Genomic DNA, 25,071 nt, shown 5'->3' with positions numbered 1-25,071 from the left:
CTCTTCCCCCCTTTCCCCTCCTTCGTAACTGCTTTACCTCCGCCTCGTACGCCGACCGCCCGGTTATAATACCCTACCCTACCCATCAGTTCTCACATACCCCATCCGGGTGGTCTCGGATCAAGTGGTAGGGGCCCTTCCCCCAAGCGTGTGGGGGTTTTCGCGCCGGCGCACTCTCCATCAAATGCATGATGCTCCATCCGAGAGCCCACGGTACGGTCTGTGGACATACCTAGGTTAGTACCTCTACCTGGGCATCCACCGCGTCTTGCCCTTTGACAACTGGAGCTCCTTGGTCACGCTTCCCTTTCCATTCCAATGCTCAGACAGATGGACCTGCCAACAACGTGACCTGTTGGCGGCCGTTTTGAACGCTCATGACTTAAACAAACACAAAAACAAGAGTCGTCACGAACACGGGCAGAGAGCTTGATAACGAACGGTTCACGATCTTGTACCTTGGGCGCTATATACTGCCTAAACGAGAAGCGTATCGCACCTGGGTATCTGCGCAACGTCGATCCGACCGGCCCTTCCCAGCTCCATCCACTCGAGAGCGTGAGTCGCCAGCGCCAATACTTCAGTGGGCTCCCTAGGTCGGCACCGCCAACCTCCTTCTCCATCAGAGGGCCCCCCCTTACCCCCTCCTCCTAGTAATCCGATCCACGCACCCAGCCCCGAAACCCGGCCGCCAGCCTGTGGCTTCTTTCATTCCCATCTCGACTCACCACTCCCGCACTTTGGTCAACACCGCCAATCAATCCTCGACCAGAGCCCCAGCCCAGCCATCGTCGCTGCCGCTGCACATCTCTTCAGGACCAACATACGCACCGGTTTGCCGTCTTTGTCCACCAAGACACGACGCCCTCGACGCCTGCCGACCAACGGGCGAAGCCACAAACAAGAAAGCATAGCGGGACTTGCAGGTGCGAACCGAGAGGGGCTTCGAAAACCCGAATCCGACCAACGTGAGACTCTAGCCAGAGTCAAAGGGTCTGAAGTCAACCCACCTTCTCTCCCGTTTCAACAAAACATCCTCGCCCTGCTTCCTCGCCCTAATTCGAGTTCGAACTGCTCTGCCGATTCCAGGAAGAGAGGGAGAGAGAGAACGAGACTACACGCCGCTGCAGCCGCGAGCCTGAGCAAGCGCTGGATGACCGACACCGCTAGATCACTCACCCCTCTTCCGTGAACGTGCTCGCAACCAAGCCACCTCGCAACCGCCCACCCGACTGCATCGTATGCCGATTATACCGCGATCTCGTTTCGACCGACTGATCCACTGATCCACTGATCGAGCAATCTCGAACCGCCACCTCCATCCGACCGTATCTGTGAGCTTGCGACCGCCGGCGAATGGAGTAGGTCGACATGGCACATGCTCCCCTACTGCGAACCAACACGGCACCGGTATTCTCACAGTCTTCGAACGGTGTCGGAGGCATCAGTACCATGAGCCATGCGCCGCGCGCCAGCCAACTGTCTGGCTCAACAGCGTACAACAGCTCCTCCGCCTCGCTAGCCTCGTTGTCATCCGCGGCTACTGCTGCGACGACCGCCACCACGACACCCCAGAATGGCGGGCCCGTCATAGCCACGGCTAACATCATCAACCAGAAGGCCGATGCCTCTCGCTCGCTCTATCATCTGTGTATGGCGCTCAAAGTGAGACTCGCCCAGGTTCCCGACTTTGGTCCCTCCCTCCAGCAACTCGATCCGTACGATCCAGTCGAGTCCCTTTGGGGTCTATTTCGCACCGGTTTCCCTCTCCTCGAGATCTATAATGCGCTGCAACCCACTGTGCCCCTCAAAATCGAGGACTCGGTCCCCAAGACCACGACTGCCGACAAGAAAGCCAAGATTGCTGTTTTCAAGTTCATCCAGGCTTGCCTGAAGGATCTTGGTATTCCTTCTGCTGACTGTTTCGTCATAAACGATGTCCTGGGCAACGATACAACGGGTTTCGTCAAGGTATGCTATAGAGACCGGCTGTCTCGAGTCTTTTTTCCACGGGTTTAACACAAAAGTGCAGGTCACACAGGTGGTCAATTACGTGCTCGATCTCGCGCAGGAGCGTGGCCTGCTTCTGCAGGCTCAGCCGTACCCTGAAGACGAAGCCGCTCCCGAACCAGGCTCAAAACTGAGCTACCGCGACTACATTGTTAAGGAGTTGGTTGATACCGAGCGGAAATATGTGCAGGATCTCGAGAACCTGCACGATCTGAAGAGCAGCCTCGAGACCAAGGGCATCATCACCGGTGACACCATTCACCAGATTTTCCTGAATATCAACGCCATCCTGGACTTCCAGCGGAGGTTCCTCATCCGCGTCGAGACGACCAATTCTATGCCACAGAGCTCCCAGCATTGGGGAGCCCCTTTTGTTGTTTATGAGGAAGCCTTCGATATTTACCGCCCTTTCATCGCCAACCAGCGGAAGGCCGCGCAAGTAGCGAACCAGGTTTTCGAGCAGATCAAGACGGCTGCGCATCCAGTGGCAGTCGACTTCAATACGCTGGACGGTTTCCTGCTGAAACCAATGCAGCGTCTCGTGAAGTACCCTCTTCTGCTCAAGGTAATTTGGCTTGCTTGTAAATGTCCTTTGCACTTGTCATTGACGCTATGCAGGATCTGAAGAAGAAGACGGAAGACGAGACTGCCCAGAGCGAATTAGCTGCCGGCATAGAGGCTGCGGAGCGAGTTCTCACCAAGGCAAACGAAGAAGTCAATCGCGATCTTCTTGATGAGGCGCTCGAGGAGCTCCGTGTCCGCGTAGATGACTGGAAGAGCCACAAGATTGAACAGTTTGGTAAGCTGCTGAGGCACGGTGTCTACACCGTCGTAACCGGAAAGACAGACCAAGAAAAAGAGGTAAGCTATATCTGCGCAGGAGCCAACCGTGTCGCATGGTGCTAACTTGCCAACCGTATGAAATTTATCTCTTCGAATGCATACTTCTTTGCTGCAAGGAGATCTCTCCGAACAAGAGCAAGGACAAAAAGGACAAGACACGGTCCACTGGCCCAAAGATTCGCAACAAAAACGCGAAGCTCCAGCTAAAGGGCAGAATCTTCATGACGAACGTCACGGACGTCGTTTCCCTCTCCAAACCAGGTCAGTCCTCACCGGCTCCTGGCCTCCTGGCCAACGCAACTGACGAACATGCAGGTTCTTATAGTGTTCAAATTTGGTGGAAGGGCGATCCTGGCGTCGAGAATTTCATGATCAAGTTCAACAACGAGGAGATGCTGAAAAAGTGGGCTCTCGGCTTGGAGACGCAGCGTAAGGTATGGGCTCAAAAGACCGCAGGCAGCCCGGATCAAGCAGCGCCCGAATTCGCTTGGACCCAAGCTCACGGGAGCAAGCTTGAGAATCCATATCTCAACCAGGGCGATGACGAGGACGATGAGGACTTGGGCCCAACGTCAGCGCCACCCCAATTCCCAATGTCGCAGCAAACATCCGGGAATGGACCGCGCCTCCCTCGCAACGCATCAAGCACCAGCCTTCGCCAACGGTCTGCCACAAACGACAGCACGGGCTCATTGGCCGGCATGGTCCGCGCCGCTCCCCCACGCTTCCCGTTGCCTCAGCCTCCGGGACCGTTGAGTGTCCAAACTCAGCTCCTCCCGGGCCAGTCCTCGCCTGGTTTCCGCGGCGGCGACTCGTACTTTTCACCCATTGCCGAATCGCCCGCCTCGTCCAGGGCAAGCACTGCCAGTTCCATGATGCCGCCCTCTGCTTACCCGTTCCCAAAAACGTCGACGCCCCAGCCTGGCTGGGGAGAAGAGCAGAACCGGTACACAGCACCGGCCATGCCGCGTGCCCCTTCGAGGGATGGTCCTTCGCCGAACCCGTATGGGAACGGGAGGAACCCTCGAGGGCCCTCACTGCCGGCCATGGCCTCGAACAACCAGAGCGCGGCCCAACAACAACGAAGTCGCTCGTACAGCACACCGGATATCAATGGGCCCAACGGTGTGCCAAGCGCACGCCGCAACCCCTCAGTGCCATCGATCCCAGCAGTACCAGGCATTCCGTCCCATCTGCACCCAGCTCATGACGGCAATCTTCCCCGCTCTCAGACCGGGTCTCCCCGACAGCAGAATGAGCTTCCCATGAGGTCAAACACGCAGAGCCCGGGTACCCAACGTGAGCGGCAATACGGCCATCAATCATCGGGTAGTTATGGTGGCACCATGTCTCACTTTCCCGCTCAGCCGATTTACCCCCGACACGGAACTCCCACTCAGGGCTTTCACAACGAGCGGAACCTCAGCATCGACGCAACCGCAGCAGGTCGATCTATTTCGCCTGGCTTGGGTACCGCCTCTGGGATCCAGACCAATCCTCTAGCCAGCCCGGACCTGCCAATCCCCACTCAGCTAAAGGTCAAGGTAAACTGTGTTGACAGTGGGAACTATGTTACACTAGTGGTTGCATTCAACATCACGTACCAGTCCCTCATTGACCGCATCGACGCTAAGCTCGCTCGCTTCACCAGCAGCAGCATCAGCAAAGGCGCGTTGAAGCTGCGTTATCGTGATGAGGATGGCGACTTCGTCACCATTGAGAGTGACGACGACATTCAAATCGCATTCCTGGAATGGCGCGAGGGCGTACGAAACATGTACGCTGGTGGCGTTGGCGAGATTGAGCTCTTCTGCGTAGGAGACACAGGTGGCGGAGGCAGCAACGTTTGAACGGGTTTTGGGGTGAATGAGGGGTTTCCCTCACCTCGCGTTTCATCTTCCGGGCTTGACGGATCATCGTAGCATACACCCGATCGAGTCCCTTTCATCTCGCATTCTTGGAGTCTGGAGTTGGGATTCCGGCCGCATTCTGACGGATTACTTCTGAGCCGCCCGCGGCTTTTGATATTTTTCTCTTTCATCATGGATAAGGAAGCGGGGGATGGAGGGTGTGAGCCGCACTTGTGGCCAGGTCCATTGTTATAGGGCATTTGAGGCTTTTCGCGAATCTAGACGGACTGGGTCAGCATACCCATTTTTTGGACCATTATGGCATTCGGTTTATCACTCGCTACGGATATGGGGGCATTGGATCATGAATTTGTTGCTGACGAGTCTTCCTCCACGTCGAATCCTCTGTGATGTTGCAAACTCTAGTCTCATGTGAACGTTCTGCAGGCTTACCACTTGCTTGCTGATTGAAGGATCAGTAGAAGGCTGCGTTGTGCTCACCACCATTTGGACAAGCTGAGCGTACATCTGTCACTTGCCGGGTTCTCGAGCAGCACGGGAAAAGCGTGTTTGAAATATCGAATCATGTTGCTACAGATGGTATGATTTGGTACATGGTGATACAGCCCATTCTTCTATGCCAAGAACGCCGCATTTACCCCTTGGGGACGAAAAAATGTACAACTCCTTCAATGATGTCGCCCCTCGAGAGTCCAATGTTGAGAAGGGAGGTGGCGACCGGTGATTATTCTCGACAGGCTGACAGTCGTCTTGTACCATGGCCCAAGAGCCCAGGCAGCTTCGAGTTTGTCGTACGCCTGGAACGAGCACAAAACCCTTCGCTCAGCCCAATGTCACGGCTGTTCGTCTCGACGGCGGCCGCCCCCCCTCCGCTACCGACATTTTGACTCGAGGCCTCCCTCTCCTCTCGGGGCCCCGTTTTCGTCACTGGTCCCGCCGTGCAGCGTCTACCTCTTTCGCCTGCCGCTGAGGATGACGCGGTCGTACATGCGGGCCAGGTGGAAGTTGATCGTGTTGCGCGGGGTGTCTTGCGGCGGAGGCGAGTCCATGCATGTGCGGAGGGCGTTCTCGAGGGCGGCGCAGCCGGATGTGTTGAAGCCTGCGGAGGCCCAGCAAGCTACAGGAACGGGAAGAGGGAGGTTAGCCTGCTAGGAAGAATTCCTCGGGCGGTCGACGAAGGGAACATGGGGTCTTTCTTCCATCTGCTTTGGGGGAGGGATAGCGGCTGACGTACCGAGCAGTGAGGACATCATGGCAACGCAGGGCGATTCGGTCTTCTTGTCCAAGGGCGCGCGGACGCGGAGGCCCTTCAGGGGGGGCAGGCGCATTGGTTTTTGAGGCATCGTGACTGGCTTGTGCGCAGGTCTGTCTCTGTATGGTAGTCGGAGCGCAAGCAATGGCCTTGGCCTTCGGAGTGTCGTCGTTTGGCGTCGGTGGCGTGGGCTGGTCGTCGTCAAGGCTGTCTTATCGTGACCATCCTGAAGCTCAATTGTCAAGAGGTCCATGCCGTCGCGATGCTCAAAAATTCGAGGTCACGTGCCAGCGTTAAACAGTCAGGGGAGCACGCGCCATGAAGCGGTACGTACCGCCCCGGCAACGAAGCCCCACGAGGGTGGGGTTCGTCTTGGGTGAAGCTAAACAGGCGGCGCGTCTCATTGGCCGCATGCGACAAAGTAAACAAAGGAATTCCAGGTTACACTCCTAGGTTATTCGCGACTTGGGTCTTTCCTCATACAACTTATAGACGAGGTTCAAGGTTGACCGATTTCGCATTGCGCTCAGTCAGTACCTTCCACTTTTACCTTCTCACCCCTAACAGCGCCAACCACAATCCAAAGCTTTCCAAGAGAACAATTGCCGACAATACACGACCCGCGCCTCTGCCCAGCATGCGCGACCCCATCGAGACGAAGGTCTTCCGCCCAGCTACAACCTCGCCCAGCGGTGTCTTGTCGCGCTCCCATGCCTTGGGCTCCCAGTCTCCAGAAAAGACCATATTCGATAACCTATCAAAGACGACAACTTGGTTTGGAGAATCAAACCACAATATCCTTCCCATGGGTCACGATGGTGAGGACGCCGCCAACAAGGCGCGCGGCCTTGGCGCCAATGTCACTCTTCTCCGTCCGGAGCTCGTCCGGCCTTTCAACACCGAAGAGTTTCAAGGAACGGAATTCTGCTTCGCTCCGGTCCTGCAATATCCATTTCAAAAGAAGCCAAGAACCATCCGAAAGGCGGCGGTCAGGGCGGCAGACCGCGAGACGCTGAGACGGAGGCAAGAAGCGGAGAGGCTGAGGGAGGAAAGCCACGACACGACCGAACTGCAAAATGCGTTCGAGAAGTACCAGAAGACGGCGTGCCTGCCATCGGAGCAGTCGCCGCGGAAAAAGCTCATGAGTGAGGCGCCGGACGCGCAAGAGACGGCGGACGGCGAGTTTGACGAAGAATGGGAAGTCGCGCAGCAACATGGCGATTTCGAGATTAGCTGGGCAAAGGGTTTGTGGGCCCCAAGACTCGATATGGCTGAACCTAGCTGACCTTCTCCAAGCCGATATTCGAAATCATTTGCTGAACACCAGCGCCCCGGAAGCCCGACGAAAGCCTTCCAACACCGAATTTGGTCCTGCCCCAGTGGTGAAGCGACGAGCAGACGGTTCGGCGCGGGCCAACTGGATCAGACAGAAACAGGTTGATCCGGACGTCAAATACCTCCTCACGTTTCCAGGTGGTGAAATGGCCGCTCAGAAGGCGTACAACCTGCTTGGACGGAAAGATATGCTGCCGTTCGAAACCCTTGAGGAAGCTTCGAACGACAGCGTCGTCATGCCAGAAGATCCTCCTTCGACCGCGACCCACACCTCGGAAGAGAACCGCTTGGCCAGGTTGGAAGCTGCGAAGGCGCAGTTGCCTGAAGTCGCAGGGCTTCCGAAGAATGATCACACCAGTAACGAAGATGAAGTCCGCGATGAAGAGCAAGTCTCGGATGACGTATCCCTACCACCATCTGAAGCAACAGGCGATGGGCAAACGGACGACAAGTCCGTGCAAGATGCTGGTGACGCAGCTGAGACTGGACAGCTTGGCATCGACGACGCAGACCGAGTTCGCACGTTCGAGGTCCCTTCCTCCTTCTTGGACACTAGTATGCTCAGCTCCGGTGGCCACGACACTCCACCTCAGCCAAGCACGCCTCAGGCTCTGGCACTACCTGAGCAGCAGGTTCTCGATATTGACTTGAACAAGGGTTCCGACATTTTCGCCTCGGCCCTGTTGCAGAACCGAACCTCCACCGTGTCGGCATCCACCGTGTCGCACCTCAGCTTCACCACGCCGCAGCCATCCTCACCGCCCCCAAGTATGAAATCGCAGCTATGCGGGATAGACAACGATAGTCGTTGGTCCCCACTAGCGCAGTCCCCCACACCATCATCGCCCACTCCCTTCATCACTGTGGGTGATTCGGATCAGCCTGCCCACGACATTGGCTTGGAAAAGAATCAAGCAACACACAAAGCCCACAGAAACTCCTCCCCTATCGAAGCCCTTGCAAACCTTATCAGCCCTATTCAAGACATGGCCGATACTCGTGTTGTTCTGGGTCAAAATGAAGGCCGGTTTTTTATCCGGTTTAAGCTGCCAGATGAACATGCCGAAACCTTCTTGGAGAAAGTCGACCATGTTCAAGTCGATACATACATGAAACAAGAGGACGAGGCGGCCGAACGGGAAACAGAACCCGCTGTTGTTGTCCAGGAGCTGGAGGAGAAGGCTACCAGCGAAGTTGTAAAGGTCGTGTCAGAAGATGATCCTCGTGATCTTCTCAGACAGTTCGTTACGAAGCATCAGGCTGGCAAGGCCAGGCCCTCGGCCGCAAACATGTCTGCCGATACCGAATCGCCTACCGCCGAACGCGTCGTGGCCAAGCCTAACGCAGCCATACCAACCGCGCCGATTCTGCCAGCTGAGAGCCCCCGAACGCCAGAGTCAGGGTTCAACCGTGCTTCGATGCGTATTGAAACGCCTACTTTAAACATTGGGTCCGACCAGCCTGCTCTTGAGACTCCTATCAGGAACAGTTCGGCCAAAAAGTCCAAGCGAACGCCTCTTGGCAAGCTGGACGCTAATAGCCCCAGTCCTGTCAAGCCAAAGGCTGGCAAAAGAAAGATGGACGAAGACGGCGACGACGATGAGCAAAAAGATTTGGAGAAGACGCCAGAGCCGTCCCCGAAGCGCAGACGCGGCCTTCGTTCGAGGAAGCCAGCTACTCCAGGACCTGACGCAGCTCCCGTCAACTCGCGTCTGGTCCGGAACGCTGAGAAAGACCTTGCTTCTGTGACGCGAGCTAATACCCGCGCCAACAAGAGCGGTGCTCTCTATCCGGCCGAAGTCCTTGCCCAGTTTGCCGAAGACCCTTTGGGTCAACAGTGGAAGGAGAGGAAAGCGGTAGTAGACGCACGAGCGTCCCGGGCGGTCAAGGTTGGCGCTAAGAGCGTTCACTGGCCCGCGGCTCTGGCTTCATACCAGACCTTCACGTCTGACGATGGCACGGATGTTGCTGCCACTTTAGCTGCTGCGCCTATTTCCGCCTCGGAGCCCGAGCCTGAGTCCCAGGAGCTCACAGAGGGACAGTCGAAGAAGAGCCGAGCCGTTAAGTCCAAGTTGCCGGCGCCCGTTGGTCGTCCGCGTCGTGTTGCCGCTCCAGTTGCGCCAGCTACCCCCAGACCTGCCACACCTCGAGCTCCCTCCGCCAAGAGACCTGCTGCCAAGGCGCCGGAGGCGGACGAGGACGCCATCGTCGGCAAGAGGCCAACGAGGGCTGCAGCCCAAAAGACCAACATCAGGATGGGCCTCACAGCAACCGGCACGCCTTTACGCCGCCGGCCTACGCGATCGACGAGCACGTAGGCAAGGAGGATGGAGACTGGAGGATGTAGGACCGAGACGACGAACTTGTTTTTGTTTTGCTTTAGATTCTGCGCTGAGACTACGATACCCAGGCCATGGCGACGGCGTTTGTTTTCTGTTCCATAAATTATTTTGCTGGAAAATGCCCTCGAGATACTGGGCTTGAGTCGATCAGCTTAGACGCCCAGTTGTTGCTTGCGGACCTGAGTTAGGCTGATCACAGTAGGTGATCCAGGCCTGCGATTTCAAAGAATTGATATTGATTTTGTTTCACGCTATTTGCTCAGATGACCAGCCTGTTGCATGTTAGCTAGGTATTTGTGATCGAAAAGAGACTCAGCATTGCTTGATGTTGCGTGAGTTGGCCGGTAGGATTATGTGCTACGACGAATACGTGTAATCCAAAGCCATAGACAAAGCAACTTGGGTTTGGAGGTTATCGAACATTATACTACTCTTTCACGTGCACTCTCAGTCTGCTTGGAAAGATCCATGCATTGGCTTCGGCGGTCCGGTGATCGAAACAGGGCAGGGATCGTGACATAGGTGTATTGATGACGAGCGAGGGGACGTGCGGGCTCCTGAGTGAGTCCTCGAAGTTGAAACCATGAAAGTCGCTCTGTCCGTGATGCGCTACAGAAGTTCTCCCACAGCTCAACCCTTGCACATATCGTGAGCCTTGCGAAAATGGCGGCGGATGTGCCTACAAGATTATCTTACCGTAGCATCCTCAAGATCGAAACCAGTTTCATAGGGTATGATTCCGGGACATGAGCCTTGATGCAAGCAATGCCTCATGACCTCGAAACTCAATTACTTGTAAAGTCTTCATGCGAACTCTATCAAGGAAGATCTCAAGAGACACTATAACAACAAGACGCCGGCGAAATACTAGCCCACAGTTGACCAGTGCTGATACTATTTGAATGTGATTTGCGGCTTCCGAGAGCTAGCCGTTACTTGATACTTCAACCATAAGCGTACTGCGATGGTCGTAGTCCTGTGTTGTCCTGGGATCCAACTTTGCAAAACCCGCTGCGACAACACTTGACTACGAAAAAATGAGGTATACTCATTATGAATAACTATAGATACTCAATACAGAGTAAAAAGGTCACTTGGGTGAATCTTGTTTCACGCATATGTCAAATCTTCAATCGTAGGTTCTTCTTCGGACTACCTTTCGGACGTCCAGGTTAATGCTCTTGTCGAACTTCTCGTCGGTACAGGGACTCCTCGGAGCCTGTTCTCATTAGTTGCCATCCATGAACCAGACCTATTCTCATCTGCTCATTGTTTGGCATTGGTATGACTCCCAGACCCAACCACCAGTCGAAATTTGTGTCCTTGGACAACACTATCAAGGCTGATCAGCGCCGCCGGGATAACGCAACCGATTGTACAACTAAATCAAACATACCTTAAGATTGGCAGCACTGTGGCAGTACACCTGTCAAAGCCAAGCCATGATACTACTGCATATTCATTCATCCGCGACTCACAAGACAAACCAGAACTCCCATAAAGTGACCCCCAATACCTAATCAAGACGAACAGTCCACTTCAATATATGTAGCAAACGAATATAATGAGGAGGAAACATCGGAAGACGAGGCATAGGAACGAAGTTGGTTACATATGATGGCGGTGGATATTACGACGGCCAATAGCACTAGGATAGTCGGTCCAGTCACCAGGATAAATACAACCTCCCTCGGGGACGCGGCAACCATCATTTTTCAGTAAGATCACAATCAAAAGGGGCGGTCGAACATTCCTGGGACAGCCCACCAATAACCGTGGGCCATGCCGTAGATGGACGAGACATGACAGGGGAAGGACTAAACAAGGTATGAATCAGAATGGTCTCGCAACAAGGCTCCCATCAAACGAAACATGGAATACTTGACTTGATCTCGTATGAGGCTTTCAAAACTCAGTTGTGAAAGCGTCTTGATTCATACATGCCTTCCTAAGCCTCAACTATTGCTTCCTGTTTCTCGCCGCGATGTCTTAGGAGGAAACGCCTGCTGGTTATTCGAATGAATGTTTGGTATGTTCTTATTCTAAGCAGCATATATTTCCATTACCACATTTTTGCAGAGGCCGAGCCTGTTCATACCTCTGAATACAGACCCAAGACCCAAGTATTACCCCTTCTGTGGTCTCAGAGTTGACTGCTGTAGTACTGTTGCTATAGTACCCAAAGACGAAGACATTGGTTGCAAGAGAAGAACCGGAACGATGCAGGCCAAGGTGTCAGGAAACAGCAACTCGTAAAGGCGTCAGACATAACGTCAGGATTTAGGCTCGATTCTGCCACATCGCATGCCACTTGTCAGATCTTGAGTGAAATACAATGTCATGGCTTTGAAAGTCACAGTATGTTACTTGATCTTGCTCCGTTTCTTTCAGAGCTCATGTCCTGAACGAAAACCTCGTGTCAGATTGGAAGGCCCAGACTCATGCAGACTTGAACAGCGTCCACGCTGAACACGTGCTGGGTAATTGCTTTACTTTTTGTTTTCTGGTCTATACGCTTGTTCACGACGATGGTTCTGAGCGCTCTGTTCCTTTCCCTGTTACTTCCCAGGTCATCTGGTTAACTCAAGGCATACCTGGGAAACAGAGATTGTTGAAACAACACAATACTGTAGAAGTTTCTTGGTCTGAACAGCAGGCACGGGGTGCCACTCCTGTCGGGCTTGGGAGCTTATCTCCGGCGATCCGGCTCCCGCGCAAGAGATCAACAGAGGCCCAATGCGAGCCGAACGCCCTGGTTTACCCCTGATCCTTATTGTCGTGATGACGACCCTGCCCACGACGTGCCAAGACACGCAACATGAAGCTTGCAACTGACCATCTTTCATCATCTAGCTTGTCCTGGCGAACCCTTCGCATGGAACCGAGCCCAAGACTAGCCTTCATACCCCTACTAGGTCCAGCCGAATGTTAACCATGCGCATGGTTCGACAATGTCTGGTACCACGAATGATGCAAACAGGGTCACTCGTTACTAATGAACCGCTTTACGTTCCGGTATCAGCGACGGGTCACAATAGCTCAGGTTACACTTCACGTCGGCAGTATTGCTATCATAACCCCCTGTCTCTGCCAAACTTCCTATGCCTGTTCAGGACCTCACGCCTGTAACACGATGAAGCGCTCCCCTGCTGGCGCGTCGACCTGCTGACGTGCTTCTCCATTCACTCATTAAACCTCATCCGCATACAGCCCTGAGCCGGCATACTTCGAGCTATTTGGCCCAGGACTCTATCACACACGCTGGTGACGATTGTTGTTCTACATGACACCCCCCACGGAACCAGCCCGACCCTTGCGGCACGAACCCCCGGCGCCCTGAGCCCACGCACCGGTATTGATGGATGCGTCGAGGGGAATGCCGTGAGCCCCTCGCTTCCACTCGCAAACCGCCTGGTCGTCAGCATTGGGGGATGCCAAGGGCAGTCACTCACTCGCTGGCCATGTGGGGGTCATGCGAGGATTCCAGTGGTGGCGTCGAAGAGCTTCACGATGCAGCCAGCCACCTCGTACCATTCCTCACAAGGACGAACTCGGACCAACATGTCACATTCCGGGTCTGTCCGCATGGCCAATTACCACAACGTCGAAGCGAAGTGCGAAGGGCCTCGATCGGTGCGAGGCGCAACGTCGATCGCATTTTCAACTCGACATCGCCAGGCCACTGGGGGGAAAATATTGGACAGCCGTAAGCCACCGGGTTGGTAGGTACCTGGATAGGTGAACCTACTTCCATGGCCTTACTTCAGAGACACGGCTGAAGCGTACGCATACGCTTGGCCGCCGCCTAAGCGGCCACACGCTCGATGATTTTTTGGGGCTCCCCCAGCAGGGCCTGTGTCAGAGAAAGGAGAGTCAGAAATACCGTTGGGCGAAACCCTCCACAGCCTAATTGCCAAGCCATGTAACGCCCATGTAGTAAATACCCGCCAACCCCGCCAGGTACCGAAACCGATGCAATGGCAACATCTAGAGCCCCTCGTCAGCACGAGCCATAGCACGAGCCACCAGGAGCCCGCGCGAAAATCACGTACAACACCATGCGTAGCGGACGGCGTCTACCGAACCGTCGGGCCATTGTATGTCCCATGTAAGGTCAACAGCAAGCATACAGAGCCGTGGCGCGCGAGTGAATGCGCACCCCCCTCCCGTTTCTCTCCCGATCGCCGGGTTTCCCTACCCCCTTCCGCGTGATCTCAAGAGGGCCGGAGATGCGTTCGACGCCCTAGAGGGCAAGCGGCAGTCGTCCGGCTCGTCGTAACGCGCCGCGTAAATGGCCTTACGCACCCCTCCCAGACACGTTCCTTGCTAGACTCAATAGAAGCCTCTACCCGAGCACGAGCTGAAAAGGAAGAGGAAGCCAGACTAGCCAGTTTTGCCGATTATCAGGCATCGATTCCCCCCCACCTGACCCCCGCCTCCCTGTCGCCCCGATTCTCCCATCTGCTAACCGTGGCGCCAGTTTAGGGCGGGTAGCTAGACAGACCGCCTGTTCGGCAGCTGTGTCGCGTGGTCGAGTCGCCAGAAGCGGTCATTAGAGTTCTTGTCTTCCCCCTCGGGGTCATGGCTTCGGAGTAAGGTGGTAGGCAAGCGAGGGCCTAGGAGATAAAGAAGAGGGGGGAAGCCGACGTAAGGACGCGACTGAATCATCGTCATCGTCATCGTCATGCGCCATACTACGGCTGCGAATATACACGCAAGCAAGGTCAGACCTGCCGCTTGTCTCGGTACGAACTTGTGACACAAGATGGGCATCTTCAGCTGTCTGTTGGTCCTCACTTGCCGTAGTGCTGCCTGTTTGCTCGCGGCTGCGCTAGTTGCACATGGCAGCAAGATAGATTGGCTCCACGATCGTTGCGAAGCATGGGAGATGAAGGCTGGGGTTCCCAGGTCGAACGGGGGAAGGGAGAGGTGGCATGCGCAAGTGCCGATGAAGAGAACCGTCCGGGGCTGAAGGCGATAGTTCACCCTGGTGAGCTACCGCACCGATACCAGGGCAAGGGGATCGCAAAGCGAAAAGGCCTTGTTGGTGCGAGATGCCTCTCGTGGCCACACCCCTCCCCTCCCATTCCGATTCGATATTTCCACTGGTTGATGCCCGAACGGGCAAGCGAGAGGCCATCATGCTTCGAAACAAATGAACGTCATTTCCTTAGACTACCCTTTCTCCTCCGACTTCCGGCGCACAGGCCCGAGTCGTGACGACAAGCATCCTCGTGCCACTGCCAGCTTGCGATGCGCTGGGCTGAGCTAGCAAGAACAAGCTTCTGGTCGAGACCGTTCACTGACATGGCTACGATGAAAACCACTCATGCTCAGCCTCCCTTTGTGTCTCACTCCACCCACCGCCGGGGACCATTGCCAAGACCCGTGCTCAATCTCGAGGCGATGGCGGGACCCGGGTGACCACGGACGCCCGTGTCAGGGGGCTAGCGCCGTCGTTGGGTCCCGTCCTTCTGGTCTTTGTTTCGAAGGCAAGGGCGGTGTTTGGTAAGCTGGAGCTTCATTCAAGCTCATCAAACCGCACAGCCCGCACGCCCCGGCGTTGGGGACGGCGCCGGCCATGTTGCCAACAACGCATGCTGCTCCGGGGTGGAGGGGTCGAGCACGGATCTCTCACCTGCCCTGCGGCGGCGGACAACCGGAAAACTCAAATGGCAATGTTCCATCTGTTGTTGCCCTGGCCTGGCAGACAACGGGGCGTGGTATAAGAAAAAAAAAACGCTTACCGACTTATGTGATAAACTGCAAAGCGGAGCGAACCCCGGACGGCAAGTTCCAGAGGCCACTTTTCCTTCATGCTGTGGTGGTACTTACTCAGATGGCACAGATTGACAGGCGATCGCGAGGGCTGAGTGGAGGCGGTTCTGCCCAGCACCGCGAAAGCACCGAAGGAGAAGCAAGTAAGTCTATGTGTCTCTGGTTTTGAGGGTGTCGGCGATCAAGCGAGCTTCCTTCTGTCCGGCTTCTCATACCGTAGGGCTAGAATTTCATGTAGCGTGCGCGCTTGGTTGGCAGACGGGTTAGTGGCGCGCGACTGGCGGATTGCATGACAGAACCTGAAGCAAGCCGATTTAGTACGTATGTTTGGTCTGCCGCTGCTCGTTTGTCATGTCAGAACAATGCTGCAAGCTCGCCTGGAGCACCAAGAGGTTACGCAACCGCCAATCCAACTTGTTTGGGGCAAACCGTAGCATTTCGGCTCTGTTTTGCCTTGATTTGGTGCCAGTGCAACACCAGAGCGTCAGTGCCAACCCACCACTGATCATATCACGACGCCTCACCTTGGCCACTGGGTCCTGCCGAACTGAACCCCTGCCGGCCCTGTCGTGGATCAGCGACTCTGAACCCCTGCTGGCTGCCGTGACATGATGCCAGCGCGGGAGAGGCGGGAAGGGCTCAAGGCACAGGGCGGATGGGTGAGCAGGTCAGAAACTTGATCAAAAGCTGGGCTGGTAGGGGAGGAAGGGAGGCCCGGGTTCCAGAAATCTTCTAGAAAGCTTCTATGGCCCAACCGAAAATGGATAGTATGTCCGTCTTGGACGAAAGCTAGACGTGCAGGGTACGTATAGTCAAAGCCAGTGGATGAAGGAGACCCTAAAAAGGGGGTGTCTTCAGAAGAGCCCGCTCCAAGATCTGGTAAATTGGGTGGTATCACTATCACCTCGATCATGGCCTCTTCATGTCCTGTCGTGTTCACTTCGTGCACCAGTGCGATGGAGCTGGAAACCAGACCCTTGCACCTGTCCCTTTTCATATCCGCCTGTCAAGTCTGTCATGAGAGAAAAAGCCGGGGGCGCATAGCCGGTAACCCCACATTTAGCTTGGCTCATAGCACGCTCGGATCCCACGGAAGAGAAGCTTCTTGGGGAAAAGCCTCTAAAATGCTCGCCTCGTGTTGGGAGGAAGCGTGCCGCTCTCGGCGGCCGGCTCCATGCCCCCCCCCCCCCCTATAGCGCAATATCGGCAGATACGGAGCGCACGTGTAAGCCATCGCCCCGGGCTTGGTGAGCTGCTTTGTGGGTTGACAATGTCGAAACAGCATTGGCAAACTGCTTCACTGTGTTTGTGAGCGCTATCGGAACGACATCAGTCGAATCACGTCTTTCATGCCAGAGCTCATCAGGGCCCTGAGTCTCCACCAAATTCCGCCCATATGTGTGCTTCAACGTTGATCATGCCGAAGACATGGATCAAACTTGGTGTCAAAGACTTGCTCTTGCTCTGTTGAGCGTTGCCCACGTCCACAGATCATCACATATTGGCGCATAACGAGGCGGAAAGGACTTCTGCAATCGATATTGCCTTTCTGCCTGTCGAAGCGACGGAATAGGGTGCCTGTCGAAGCGACGGAATAGGGTGCCTGTCGAAGCGACGGAATAGGGTGCCTGTCGAAGCGTTGGAATAGGGAATGCTTGGTGGAGGTAAGTAGATGATGGCGTATCACGAGCACTGTCTTCCCTTGTGCCTCGCAACGCAGCCAGAAGGATCGTGATGTTGGGCGCCCAGGCTTGTATCCCTCGTCAATGTGTCGCATCGCAGCACCCGCATGAAAATGGGGCATGCACTATTGGGCAATTTACGACCACCCCGAGCGGAAGGAAATGTGACGAATGACTGTCGCGCTCCCGACTTGCGATCCTTTCAGTCTTCACTATGGATGAAAAGATATCGGACTGTCCGGGGACATTCTGAACCTCTCGTGGGCTGTCGGAGAAGGCCGAGGCAGTCGAGATTTCATTGTGGCGACCCAGCCGGCGTGAAAGGTTGTCTCTAGTCATGCTCCGATACCCTAGACCAACAGTCGTGGAGATCAAGCCTCTGCATTAAGGCTGCTGAAAGCTCGAAAGAGGCTTGCGTTGAGAGCGATCCACAAACTTGGTTGGCTCTCAGCCCTGTAGGGTTGTTTCGACCTTGGCGCATTCGCTTTCGTAACATAGCTGTTCAACGACATCGGCCTTCGAGCCAACGACTGGAGGCCAGTATGTGCGGCCCGTGGCTTTCTTGGTGGATAATGTAAGCGTACCACGGTCAAGCGCCGTCGTCCGAGACATTTGCAAAGCAATGCAAGTGGACGGCTGAGTGACGCTCGTCAAAAGCCATGCGCATTGTAACCCCAACTGGGCATGCCTGACATGTGTCGCGTTCTCCGAAAGGCCTTTGAGATCAGATAGATCCGTTCAACAAGATCTGCAGTGCAACTGCCTTGATATTATAGCCTTAACGGCTTGCATCAAGACGCCGAGCCTGGTGTCTTTGCGCCAGTCAACCCGGGCAGTCATCAACAGCCAGGATGTCTGGATCGACCCAGCTGAGCGCCTGACCAAACAAGGAGGACATGGACCGCTGGATGCGCCGCCAACCAGTCTTCGGGTCTCCCCCGCACCACCAGATTCAAAAAAGCGATCATGCAGCAACCCATAACTGGACAAGCGATCGGTCGCTTCGCCCCTGCGGCGTGCCCGGCTGCTCTTTTGTTGCGGCTGCATCATCTATATTTTCGTGTTCCTTTCCCCCTTTCTTAGCACAGCCAGGAGCCAACTGCATGTGCCGTCTATTGTAAGATCATGCAATGCAACATCACTCAGGCAAGTCGTGGTGCCTAGCAGCATTGCCTTTCCTGTTTTTAACCAGCCATGCCTTGGAAAATTCCTAAAAGCTTGGCGATCGTGTCTGCCAGGTTCTTCAGGGGCGGAAGCACCAATGACTCCGCTGTGTGGCGATATTGATGTCTAAGGCCTTGTTCAACAGGTCGTTGGTCTTGTCAAGCGCTATCCTTGTAGGTCATGATCAGTGGGCGATTAATTCGTACCAAGATGGCTTACGATTCAATAGCCTGAATTTTTTGCCACGCATAATTTGGCAACGGACACGAAGCTGTCATATGCAGCATGATCCTCTTCTGATAGTTGCAAACGATTCTCGTGGGTCATGTGTGAGCAGTGCCGACTCTTCGATCCCTGAATGAAGCATGGGGACGGACGATCGGACTTCATTCGATAGCTCCCTTGTCAATAGATTGCGAGACCCTGGAAATCTGGTTCATTCACCTGCAGCGTGGAGGACGGCTATTTCTCTGCCCTTATAGGCTATTCGCTCTGCCCGACCAAGGTAAATACACGCTAGACAAGGGTCAAGTTCCAGATATAGCTCTATTACCTAAATTAGCTAGGGCAACTATATACCTCTGCTCGTCTCCTATATATACGAGTCTCTCGAGGAGTTTCTCGATAAATTTCGAGCTAAAGACTAGCTATAACTAGCTAATAAAGTAACCTAAATAGCCCCCTAAGGCTCTATATTTATTAATACCCTTGAATATAGTAATATTACTAAATACGCCTATTCTAAGCCCTTTAGATATCGCTAATGCCTTGTTTTATTATTAAACGAAGCCTCTCTAATACCTCCTTTACTAATAAACTCACTAATCGTTACCGAGCCTATTACTGAGCCCTTTACCGAGGGTCCTATTATCTCCTTTACTATAGATACGTAGTACCTCTCTATAATTATAGCTAGAGACTATAATAAGTAGTAAAGAGGGTTCTAAATAGCCTCTAATTAAGGCTAATTTAGCGATTATAGTAATCCTCTAATCAAGGCTAATTTATCGTTTATTATAGTCTTTCCGATATCTTAATTTATAATATAAAAAGATTAATACTAGCTACCTTAGGCCGCTAAGGGCTATTATTATCTATTTAGCGATTTACGTACTTTATTGACAACTTAGAGATATAATAGATAAGTAGAGGTATATAGTTACCCTAGCTAATTTAGGTAATAGAGCTATATTTCTAGCTTATCCCCTATCTAGCGTGCATTTACCCTAGTCGGGTAGAGCGAATAGCCTATAACGGCAGAGAAAATAGCCGTCCTCCTGCAGCGTACATCCTGACCTACTAGCTTGTGCCTATTGATCTTGAAAGAGGAAATGAATGCTAGTAGTATTGTCGGCTTGGCCCCCATGCGAGCGGGGGCTGAAGGTACCTTGCGCCCTCTCGTTGAAAGAGATACCTACTAAGCAGTTTGTTGTCCGGCAGTTGGCGAATGCCACGGCCTGTCGCCTTGGTGCATGGAAACCAGGGTTGAGCCCAACCAAGGCGACATGTCTTGGCACTAGAATGACTCGCGGTTCTGAACGCGTTGCTGGCTTATGGCTCAGATTGTCCTACGTACTTGCACGTACGTTAACAGATCACCCCATCCAGAAAACTTGACAGGTCTCGATGCAGGGGGCTTCCAACAAGCATCATGGAGCTGCGCCTCGCGATCCGGGAAACAAGGCGACTGACTGGCCGACTGTGAATCGTACGGCCCACAGCGGAAGCCGGAAGCCGGAGACGGCAGTTGATGGCGGAATTCCGGGTTGTGCAGGACCGCTCGTGCCGAAGGTCGATCATTTCTCCCCTGGTTCTGTTCAATGAGAGAGGCCGATTCCACCTGTTGTGTGCCTGGCCAAGATCTGACAACGAATTGCTTCGCAAGTCCTGAGTGAATGGCGGAAACTAAACCGCCCGCTACCCACTATGATCTGCTACGAGATCGACAAAGTGCTCCGATTCAGCCTGAATAGTAATAATCTGCTCATGTAACCTCCTGCGCTGCAAGGCGACTAAACTGTGTGACGGTGCTGCTTTGATCCGTCGATTTCAAGCGGTGCCTAGAGGAGTTGGCCCGGTGGGCTTGCTCGTTGAGAATGGCGAGCGCATCATTCTATTTGTGTTGCGCCAAGAGAAATGCCACAACACATTGAAAGGCACTTGCATGATGCTCGAGAAAGTTGGCGGCCAGTCAGCCAGTTGACACGATCGCCGCCTGGCAGTGCAGTTCATTCAGGACCCAACCCCCACTACGTTTCCAGGTAATCAGTTGGCATCAGAGCTCGGGCGAGAGTCGATCTCAGGTTTCAGGTCGTGGCCCGATGTCTTATTGGACAGGATTCTCGGGGTGTAATCGAATTCGGAAGGCAATCCACCCTGGTAAGTATTTCGGTCCTCGCTCCTTTTTCGGGGCGATGGGAATGTGGCCGCCTCATTGAATAATGGTACCTCCTACTCGTTGAAGGAGGTGGTCAGGAAGAACTCAGACACCTGTGAGGCACTGCCTGGGTTGCCATGGCGTAAGGAGAAAACCACAACTGCTAACAAGGCATTAGACTCGGAGCACCATCGTGATTCCATGCTGTGTTCCCATGAATTGCTTTCGTCGTTCGGCCGCTAATCGAGCGTCGGCATGTCTTGATTCTGACGGCGTACGCAAAGGTGCTGCTCCCTCGGTTTCGGCGAACAGTGCATTGCAGGAGCAGTTGATCATGACGAATGGCTTAGCGGCTGTCGGGCTCTTTGGCTCGTCCGAGAAGGCTGGCGGATAGACAATCCCCAGGTCCCTTGGCAGGTATCCAGATCATCAACCGAGCGTGGCGCAGCACACCCCATGCGCGACGGTGGGAGCGCCTTGTCGCCCTAAGGTTTGAGCCCTCACCAGTCATTTCCCACGGCAGGTAAGAGCTTGCTGATTCAGATGCTGAATCAGACGCGGGGTTTCCGGCGATCCGCTTCGAGGCACGCATTGCAGCAGATCGGTGTTGGCTGTGTGTGTCTTGTGGTTGACGATTGAATGGTCCTTTTAGCTTGAGACGCTCCGACAAAGACCACTGTCTGTGAGTACGTCCTCTGCTCTATTCTTGGGCTGTCAAGGCGTTTCGAAAGATCTAACTGTGGAATCAGTGTACATGAACGGGTTGCTCAAGCAGTGTCATCATCGGGCCGTGTAGACCAACGCGCGTTTCTTGAATGCAAGTCGTCTACCGCCCCAGCATTGAAAACGCGACCAACGCACCCTCACACGAGGCTTCGAGCTTGTCTAGGGCAAAGTATGTGGGATCAACCCTGCTGGGCCGGGCCTTCTAGGCGACGACGTGGGTCCTTCTCCGAGGGGTGTGGGTGCAGCGAGGACCTGGGGGCGTAGGGCTGAAAGTTCAGGCTGCCCGAGGGTTCAAATGGTTGTCAGATAGACACCTGTCTTTCTTTCGTTCCCTACCTTCCCTCTCGTCACCTGTTGCCTGCAAACTCACTCCCAAGGCAAGAATCTTGACGCGAGCTTGGCCAATGTCCAGAGTGAGCGGTTAGGTTCCGGTGAAACCTCAGTTCTTGGAGCTTGCTGGTGGTAGAGAGTAGTCAGCAAGCACGCTGTCAGTCGTCTCAGCCTTGAGCCACGGCCTGACTCGGTCTTTCCAGTTAAAGTCAGTGGTCTCACGGTCGGAGCCGAATGAGACGGGGGGGCTGCACAACGGACAACTGATTCGCAGCTCAACATTGGTCATGCTGGGCTGATGTGATTTTCGCCATCAGCGAACATGAGCTGTTGTTCCTGATTCCGCGCCACCTTTTTGAGTTCGCATTCAAATTGTTGGCTAAGCTCTCAAAGTCTGGCGGGTTGATCATTGATGCTTCTCGAGGTGTATGGGCAATGGCCCATCGCGAACCCCCTAAGCATCAGCAAGGGTGGTCAGCGGCTACTTGAAATGAGCCCTGGTCCCGTGGAGGAGTTGAGGCAGCGCTGTTGCCAAGAAGCCCATAAATTTCGGGGGGGGGGGGGGGGGGGGGGGCAGTTGAAGCCAGTCAGATGGGGGAAACCGACTGGTTGTGGCAGCGCACAGCCTGGCTGGCTGATCTTTACGATTGGCGCAGAAATGGAAGAAGGTTGATCGAGTAGAGAGGTTCCTGTAATCCGAATTGTTTGAGCTGTGGACGTGACAAACAAGCAGTTTAGAGGCCATGCGAGTGGGAGAGGCCACTGCTCTCGTGCTGGAACTGCACCATGTCCTCCGCGCTGGACACGGCATCAGCCCTACACCACGGAATAGCCTCCGTGATGGCGGATGCCCAACTTGGATCGTGGCTGTCGATAGCGCCAGCAATACATCCAGTCTCACACCAATCTTCCATCCACCCAGGAAGCGGTCCGCCTGCACTGCCATCTCAAAATTACCTGCTCAGCAGCCTCAAACAAACCAGACCGGCATGTGGGCCTGCGTAGCCCAGGTCAGCGCTATGAACAAACCCAAGTAAAGAACTGAGGAACCGTGAACGGCGCTTCTGTGTCTATTCTCATCATGACGAAAATGGGACGCCAAGCATCAACGGCCCTTGTCTGAGGCTTCCTGTGTCTGGGAAGGGCAGGTCCGCACTGGCGACTGGTGAACGGAACGGAGCAGTCGAGTGCGAGGCAAGGCAACCGAATGGCCTCTGCCCAGTGCCGCCGTGTGCCGCCCAGGTCAGGCACCAGCCCTGGGCGTTTGACGACGAGGCCGGCGTGGGTTTGCTGGCCTGACAGGGCAAGAGGTCCGGCGCGAGTCCCAACAAGGGCGGCGCTCGGGCAGCCTGGTCGTCTTGAACCGAGGCTGCTGGGACAAGCGAGCAGTGAGTGTGGGTTCGTTCGATGGGTGTCTGGCCAGGACCCATTGATCCACGAAAGTGCCGAGGGGCAAAATGTGCGATGATGGCATTGAAGTCCCCGGAGATTGACCCCTGGGCACGAGGCATGGACCCGGGCACGATGCGGCGGACCAGGATGTGGCCCAAGCCAGCCCGGCGTACGGTCCAGAAAAAGCTGGACTGATCATCATTCGGGGACGAAGGCCCATGATAGAGCGGATGACTGGCCGTGTGATATGAGTGCGTGCTCCCAAGGGACAGACAGGTAGGTAATCTTTGGTCAGGCTCAGGCGGTTGGCCAACCATCGTTGTACGTTTCTTAGATACCGTAGGAGGGGGTTGACTTTTCTGTTCAGACAGGATCGGTGAGAGTCAAGGATGATTTCATTTCTCGGTTCTGGTGCATATCGCTCGGTCAGATATTGTGGTCAGAGGACATGATGATGAGAAGTCGATGAAGCGGTATGGAGATGTTTCGAGGCAAGTCTGTTGGTGTTGGTGGGGAACAGGCAGGAGCCTTGCACACGCCTGGGTCACAGGGCAGCTGGCAGATTCCATGCGCTGAACGTTGTAGACGCACCGGGAGGCGCTACAGGACCTCCTACCATACTGTACCTGGTAGCTGCCTAGGTACCTAGTCAGAACAGGCCAGCACGGGGCACACACTTGTTCCTCCCTCCATTCAGGGTGTCTCTGCCCCACTAACCACTGATGACAGCACCACTCAATCTCACAGCGCACTGAATCCCGTCTCCGACATTTGACTACCTTATGGCCGATTGTAGCAGCCTTAACATTGAGCAGGAGTGGGAGGTCGTCACGCGCGGGGCCTTTCGGAGACGAATGGCAGAAGGACAACGTGCCCAGGTAGGATATATACTCTGAGCATGCACATGTACATGTAGACCAAGGTGACTTTCAGCCCTGTGAGATGGAACCGGACGACCAGGATCGAATTCCACCGACAGTCGACCGAGTCATCGACGCTTGATCGAGGTCATTTACGAGCCGGAGGACCGAACAGCTCCCCGATGTCTAGGAGCAGCAAGTCCCTAGTTGCTCATTGTTGCCCCAGTCATCCGGTCTTTCTTCTGCTGGTGAGTGTCGTCGTATGGCTCGCTTGCTGGCATCAACAAAAATCTGGGTTGCGCGTTGATCGTGATGATAATGATCCCCGCTTCTGGTGCTGCCTCACTCCTGCTGCCTGCCTGGACGTGCTGGGCGGGCGTAGTGCCGGGGCACACCCAGAGAAAGTGTCGCCTTCTGTGGCATATACTAGCACAGTTCAAATGGTCTGCTCGGCTGGACATGGCGGGCTTGGTGAAGCGGAGACTGACAAGGAAATCACATCACAACAACCAGGCCGCCTCTTGCTTCGCTGCCTTCGCTGCCTTCGCCTGCTTCGCCTGGCCTGGCCCGACATCTCTCCACTCCACCGTTTCTTCCATGCTGACATTGTCCTGACCGACTCGGGCTGAGTCAATAATCGGCGCCCCTCCGAGACGTTCCTTGCCAGTACTGTGATATATGCGCGGGTTGCGAGCAAGCGCCAAGATATAAATCGAAGGAGCGAAGGAAGGAATGAAGGAATACGAAGCGTCATGGCATCGACCCAATGCACATGAGAGTCCTGGTAACATCAATAGGATTGACCCCCTTGACTCGAAGCCATTCCCACAAGGGTCCCTTCCCCCTCCCCCCCAACCCGAAACCTCTTGCTGCGCTGTGAAGTACCTAAATCTGCCCATGCTTGAGGTCTAAGGTACAGGAAGCCTTTCACCGCTCATGGGGTCAGAAGCGAGGTGCACGCACTCTACAGAACACAAGAGGGCAATTCGGTGATCATTCCATGCTCTTGTTCGTGTTGAATGAACATGTGCGACTCGGAGATTTGAAGTTTGGAGTGCATCATCTTCTCAACGATCTCGTAGGTACAGGTGCGTCTTGTGCCTCAACTT

The 25,071-nt window shown here is 54.6% G+C and overlaps 3 protein-coding genes across 3 annotated transcripts; 2 read left to right on the top strand and 1 right to left on the bottom strand.

Moving 5' to 3' along the window:
• Positions 1-1,371: 1,371 nt before the first annotated feature.
• On the top strand, positions 1,372-5,085 carry VDAG_03774 (rho guanine nucleotide exchange factor scd1; the record flags this gene model as incomplete). Its single annotated transcript, XM_009653858.1, has 4 exons — positions 1,372-1,971; positions 2,042-2,575; positions 2,629-2,871; positions 2,970-5,085. 4 exons carry the CDS (start codon positions 1,372-1,374, stop codon positions 4,701-4,703), a joined length of 3,111 nt encoding a protein of 1,036 aa, XP_009652153.1. The 3' UTR covers positions 4,704-5,085.
• Positions 5,086-5,671: 586 nt separating this feature from the next.
• VDAG_03773 (uncharacterized protein) lies at positions 5,672-6,067 on the bottom strand (the record flags this gene model as incomplete). Its single annotated transcript, XM_009653857.1, has 2 exons — positions 5,672-5,841; positions 5,959-6,067. 2 exons carry the CDS (start codon positions 6,065-6,067, stop codon positions 5,672-5,674), a joined length of 279 nt encoding a protein of 92 aa, XP_009652152.1.
• A 227-nt stretch (positions 6,068-6,294) lies between these two features.
• On the top strand, positions 6,295-9,629 carry VDAG_03772 (uncharacterized protein; the record flags this gene model as incomplete). Its single annotated transcript, XM_009653856.1, has 3 exons — positions 6,295-6,302; positions 6,544-7,224; positions 7,304-9,629. 3 exons carry the CDS (start codon positions 6,295-6,297, stop codon positions 9,627-9,629), a joined length of 3,015 nt encoding a protein of 1,004 aa, XP_009652151.1.
• Positions 9,630-25,071: the final 15,442 nt, after the last annotated feature.

Source organism: Verticillium dahliae, genomic scaffold (genome assembly GCF_000150675.1).
Source record: "Verticillium dahliae VdLs.17 supercont1.6 genomic scaffold, whole genome shotgun sequence".
NCBI lineage: Eukaryota > Fungi > Ascomycota > Sordariomycetes > Glomerellales > Plectosphaerellaceae > Verticillium > Verticillium dahliae.
Note: the sequence above shows the minus strand (reverse complement) of the source record. Positions and strands in the feature narration are given on the sequence as shown.